We start from the raw sequence: 6,254 nt of genomic DNA, 5'->3' as shown, positions 1-6,254 counted from the left end.
TAAAAAATAATAATAATAATTTCATAGTCGTCCTAATCAGTTAAGAAAATATAACTAAAGATGAGGAACTTATTTTTTTCCATCCATTTTGATTTGTAATAATTTGTCGAAAATTTACTATTTTTTGTGCTTTATTAAACTCTATACTAAAGTTGAAACCAAATACCGTTCCTCCATCGAGCCACGTGGCTTTTTTTTATATGGGTTTTCTCTCTCTCTCCCTCACATGTTCTCCTTCCCTAACATAGACTCGCATGGGCTATGTTAAATGGACATGTACTATGCAAAATTTTATTTCATGCACCCTCTGTATCATGTTAAACCGTAATGATTTTAGGGTGCATTTGGTTCGCATTATGAAAGATTAGTAGGAATAAAAAATATCCGAGAATCTTATTCCTATCTTATTCCTATTCATCTTATTACTAAGAATGTGGAATTCTTATGTTTAGTCCGCACGGTACGGTAATATTAATTAGCCATGTTATTTAATATTACAAAAAATATACTATTTATTTATTTATTTATTTATTTATTTTTAAATAATGTTACCAAAAGTTTCAACATCTTTTTAGAAAAAAAAGAGAGTATAAGTTAGAGAGAGAGAGCATAATTAAAAAAATAAAAAGAAAAATATAGTCGAAATTAGAGGGAGTGAGAGAGTTGAAATTTTAGAAAGAGAGAGAGAGAGAGAGAGAAAGTTTAGTTTAGAGAGAGAAAAAAAAGTTTAGAGAGAGATATAAGGTTAGAGTGTAAAGAAAAATAATATCAATTAGCCGCCGGGTAGGACGAAAGAAAGAGATTAGACATATTATGATTATCCCAATTCATTAATATGGGATACCCACCCCTCTCAAGGGAATGAGATTAGTACTTTGGGGTGAATCTTATTCCCAAGTGAATCTAATATTACCAACTAGATTACTTAATGTGTTTAGCCAAATACCGTCATATTTTTTTATTCTCATTGAATTACTAGAAATCTTTAAAAGATAGCGCGAACCAAACGCACCCTTAAAGGCAAGATACTATGTTAAAGAGGCATGTACTATGAAAAATTTTGTTCTATGCACCCTCTGTATCATTGTAAACAATAATGATTTTAAAGGCAAGCTTAGTTAAAATCAACCAGAAGAACGTCATCTTAATTTTACAGTTCTGAACATTTTCTTTGTCGCCGAAGGGTCTACCAACTAAAATCTTTATCAGATTGCTACTATTTTTCGTCCTCATTTTTGGAGTGTCAGAATGACATGAAATTTTAAACCTAGCCTAAGAAAAATAATTCCGGCATATATTCAAAGTTTAATAATTTTTTTACACTGTATTTTCTTCTAAAAAAAATTATATTCCTTACAGAAAATTCTAAATCTCCTGTTTTCATTCCAATTTCACGATGGATTATTTGTAAATTATTTTTTACTTTTTTAAGTCTAATAGAAATAATATCTCACCCACAAGATAACCTTTTTTCTTACAAAATTTTTCATACTACATACACATGGTGCATGAAACAAAAAAATTCATAGTGCATAGAATATTGTCTTGTCCTTTTGCTATCTTTCTAATCATGAGAGTGCATGCATGCTCCCCCCAATTTTTTCTATATATAGTATTGCTGTTCACCAAAAGAAAAAACAAGAGATTGATGAAATCAAAACATATATAGATTGCAGATATTTATCTGCATATGAAGCAACTTGCCGTTTGTTCCAATTTGATATCCATTTTAGAGAACCATCGATTGAGCGACTACGAGTACATCTTCCTTCAATGAATAATATTATTTTTCACAATACTGAAAATTTAAAAAGTCTTTTGCGTAGACCAAATATTGAAAAAACAATGTTGACTGAGTGGTTGCATACCAATTCAATTTATGAGGATGCTCGACAACAACGATAGTGATTTGCCTATTGAAACATCTGCTATTTTGTTCATACGTATGCAGTTCGAAGACTGGAAAAGGACCAAGCAAAGTTAACACCCGCAAGAAATCAAGTGGAACCGATAGGCCATAATTAATGATTTAAGAACTGTTTTATCAATTATATTTGTATTATCAAAGACATCACATCGTATTAGATAATCTATATTATATATTTAGTTATCTTACATAATGTGAATGTTATATATATATATATCTGTATGTTTCGTGATAAATAAATATAATAAAAGTCATATTATTAGCTCTCAACGTTACGACCTCCCACCGCGAAGCGCGGGTCATTACACTAGTCCTAAATGAAACGCTAACCGGAGCGAAGAATAAGGATAAATTTCAATTTGGCTTAGTGCTATAAGTGAAGCAAAAAATAAAAAAATAATAATAAACTTTAATTTGCCACCCGTGGTTTAGCTTATTGACGCTTTGCCTCTTTCTGGTTTCAAATTTATATTTAACTACTTTATGAATTTATCTTTCCTATTATTATCAAATATGATAATAAAATAACACTTTTATGATATCTCCAGAATAATTAATTATAATTTTTGAACTACATAATAGCAAAATAAAAATATACTAAATTATAGAATAGTTAAATATAAATTTTTAAAACACAAAATGATAAAGTAAAAAAAAAGGGAAAACTTCAAAAACCCCCCTGTGGTTTCGTAGTTTCTCACTTTGCCCCCCTGTGATTTAAAATGTATCAAATTGCCCCCATGTGGTTCCGTTTTTATCTTTTCAGTAGCTTTTTCGTTAATATTTCATTAAATTATATACAAAAAACTTCAGATACTCATCTAATATATCAAATATTCACTTTAGTACCCTTTAAATTAACTTTATCACTGATTTAAGAAAAAAAATAATAAAATTGATAAGAAAAAGAGAAAAAAGAAACCACAGATAGACAAATTGATACATTTTAAACCACATGAGTGTAAAGTGAGAAACTACGAAACCACAGGGGAGGTTTTTGAAGTTTTTCCAAAAAATAATCCAAAAAAAAAACTAGTCACTATCTACTTCAAATTTGTTAAAAAAAGGAAAAGCATTCTATAATATTTTCCTGTTTCCTTTTTTTTCTTATAAAACAAAGTTAAAATATAGAAATTATTTTTTTGTAAATATTCGTTTTTTTTTTCTTTCTTTTCTTGAATTTCAAAGATTTATATTTTGTCCTCTTAAAATTTTTAAAAAATTTTCAGAAGAATAGCACATAAACGAAGATGAAAAAATGACCAAACTATCCTTTTTATATAAGATAAAAACTATTTTTTAATATACTTCTTTAATTTTATTTTAAAGAGTATTTTAGGTATAAATTATAAAAAGTAAACGCAATATTGATAGAATCGTGAGGAAAGAGGACTAAATATAATAAATTAAAATATTAGAAAAATAAAATATAAATTTTAAAAAATTAGAAAGAGAAAAAAAATATATTTATTAAAAAAAAATTTCAGTAATTTAACCGAAAGGAAATACGCATAAATTACACCCACGCTACGAAAACGGCATCGACGCGTTTTCCCCTTTTGCCCAGAATAGTGCCGCATCCGCGTTCCCCAACCCCCCCTCTTTCTTATCTCAAGTCCCAACCCCTCCTATAAAATCCCCCTTCTCTCTCTCTATTTCTCTCTCCCATCCCCGTTCTCCTCTACCACCTCGTTCGCCCCCCTCGTCTCCTCCGTCGCTGGAGCCGCCGCAGCGGAGATGAGCTACTACAACCAGCAACAGCCCCCCGTCGGCGTGCCGCCGCCCCAAGGTACGGCGATCGTCTTCCTCCTCCTGCTCCTCATCTAGGGTTTCGCCGTTTTATAGGGTTTCCGAGGGGTGGGGATAATGGGGATCCGATCTGATGGTGATGAGGTGGTTGTTGTTGTTGTTGTTGTTGTTGTGATTAGGTTATCCTCCGGAGGGATACGGGAAGGACGCGTACCCGCCGCCGGGGTACCCGCCGCAAGGGTATCCGCCGCAGGGGTACCCGGCGCCGGCGCCGGGGTACCCGCCGCCGCAGGGGTATCCGCCTCCCTACGCCCAGCCTCCGCCGCAGCAGCAGAGTAGCGGACCCTCGTTCATGGAGGGATGGTACGCTTTATATCTCTCTCTCTCTCTCTCTCTTTCTCTCCCGATCGAGATCTGGATCTGGATCTCAATCACTCCCGATCGCGATCTCTCGCTCTCAATCTTTCTCTCACCGTCCCTCTTATCTCCTTTTACATCTCCATCTCGATCTCTCTCGATCCCGAATCCGATCGCCGCACATCGAAAGGATTTAGGGATCGGCGAGGCCCCGATCTCCGCCGTGGCGCGCACGATAGCGAGGCTTTCGTCGCTTCACTACTGTGCGCACCTCGGCGCAGATCAATCGAAGCGGCTAAGGGATCGGCGAGACCTCGATCCTCGTCGGACGGCGCACGATAGCGGATATTACTCAACCTAGCTACCTTGCACACCTCAACTCCGGGGTCTCTCCTAGGATCGGCGCATGATAGCGAGGTTAACCCTAATCTCTCTACCGCGCGCGCTACACGACCTCGCCGCTGCGAGGCGCATCGCCGCTATCCTGCGCCTCGGAGGAGCAACGCGCAAATTAGCACGCTCCTCGTTTACTGGAACCCATCCCGTACAGCGCTCGTATACTTTAAGATTCGTGCCAGTCCATTGGCGGATGGAAAATTGTTTTTTTTTTTTTTTGTTCAATTGTGCCTCGCCACCATCGCCGGCGCACGATAGCGCGTTGCCCTTGCCCTTGCTATCGTGCGCGGTGCGTCCGTGGCGCATGATTCGACGTGTTAACCACCGAAATTGCATTAAATCGCTTTCTCGGGAACGTGGGCGACGTGTTTGACCAGTAGCCTTTGATCTCCCCATAATGCCCCTGCGTTTTCTCCGAAATATTCGTGGTTGTTCATAATCACTTTTTATTTAATCATTTTTTGAGATAATAATAATAATAATACTATAAATAACCGCTTAGTCCAGATATTTTAATTACGTGTCAGAAGGTTTCCTGAGAAAGATGCCGCATTTACTGTTTGCAGGATAGTTTTGACTCCTTTATAAGTTCTGAGTCTAATGGTTAGACCATTTATTTTATATTTGAGATAAGAGTAAATGAAGCTGATTTTAGATTTGTTACATTTAGTTATCATTAATTGATTATTCATTCGTAGAGTTATAGAGATGTAGGAAATATCTGAGTGCAATTCATGCATCATACTAGTATCTTTTGGGAAACGGTGGGAAATGGGTGATGCATTTGCTTTTTTAATCCATCTTTAGTTAAAATAAAGTAGAAAGGTAACATGACTTTTAACCAAATACTATGATGTTATACTAATATAACAAAGATAACATCATTAAAGTGGTTAGGTGCCATTACACCAAATCTTCATGCCAATTAACACGCTACAATGTGCTTCATCAAAATCCTTACGAAGCTACCGCATTTAAGCATGATCAAATCCTTTCCAGTATCATGGCGGCCGAGATGATAGAAAAAACAGTATCTTTTTTTTTTTGTTTCTTTCTATGCTGAGGAGAAAATGGACACCACTTACTAACGAGGACAATGAAGATATTATCATTAGTAGCCAATCAATTCTTGCAACCTCACCAATTCAATTTGAAATTAGGGTTTTCTTTCATTATCAGAAGTGTCGCTAAATCGATCTATTTCTTTACGGAAAAAAGTTCTAGGATATATGTACACCATATTCCAATTCTACAGAATTCAAGGATTTTGGATCCCAAAATCGACTTCAAATTTTATTAGTATTGATAACTAAACTGCTCACCTGTTACATTTGTTTAATCTCTCTTACTGCTATTCGCTTCCTTCTATTATTATCTCCTTGTTGATGTTTTTAATTCTCTGATCGAACTGCAGCTTGGCCGCCCTTTGCTGCTGCTGCCTCTTGGAAGCGTGCTTTTGAGTCGGCGATCGCAGCTCTCATCAAACCCTGCGTGCAACCGAAGGATGGTTGGCATCAACCGCTAGCAAAGTAGATGATCACATTCACTTCACTGCTTCCGAAAGATTTTATTTTTACCATTTTACTTTCTCCTCTTCTCGTCGACTTGTGCTGTGAGAATAATCTGAAATTGGGTAGATGTTTAGGGACCGTATCTCTTCTTCTAGTCTAGCTTTTTAAAAAGAAATGGACAAGCTTGCTGCTATTGGTGTGCAAATATTTCATATTTGATGCTGTGTGATATCATCCTCTGCGGTGGATACATAAACTTATGTTTCTCTTCTTCTTTTTTATTCTTAATTTCTGTTTTGTTGGTGAATGCTTAA

The 6,254-nt window shown here is 36.0% G+C and overlaps 1 protein-coding gene across 1 annotated transcript; it reads left to right on the top strand.

The window, feature by feature from the left end:
* On the top strand, positions 3,532–6,254 carry LOC109716670 (cysteine-rich and transmembrane domain-containing protein A-like). The gene is made up of 3 exons (XM_020242218.1): positions 3,532–3,716; positions 3,856–4,039; positions 5,844–6,254. Exons 1-3 carry the CDS (start codon positions 3,665–3,667, stop codon positions 5,887–5,889), a joined length of 282 nt encoding a protein of 93 aa, XP_020097807.1. The 5' UTR covers positions 3,532–3,664; the 3' UTR covers positions 5,890–6,254.

The sequence above is a fragment of the Ananas comosus genome, linkage group 1, assembly GCF_001540865.1.
Source record: "Ananas comosus cultivar F153 linkage group 1, ASM154086v1, whole genome shotgun sequence".
Lineage (NCBI taxonomy): Eukaryota > Viridiplantae > Streptophyta > Magnoliopsida > Poales > Bromeliaceae > Ananas > Ananas comosus.
This window is presented reverse-complemented; position numbering and strand designations above follow the sequence as displayed.

Bases quoted from the DNA above. Each gene is read 5' to 3' on its own strand.
- LOC109716670 (XM_020242218.1), top strand. From the start codon at position 3,665: ATGAGCTACTACAACCAGCAACAGCCCCCCGTCGGCGTGCCGCCGCCC. The intron at 3,717-3,855 runs GTACGGCGATCG...TGTTGTGATTAG, and splicing joins CGGCGTGCCGCCGCCCCAAG to GTTATCCTCCGGAGGGATAC. The intron at 4,040-5,843 runs GTACGCTTTATA...ATCGAACTGCAG, and splicing joins CCCTCGTTCATGGAGGGATG to CTTGGCCGCCCTTTGCTGCT.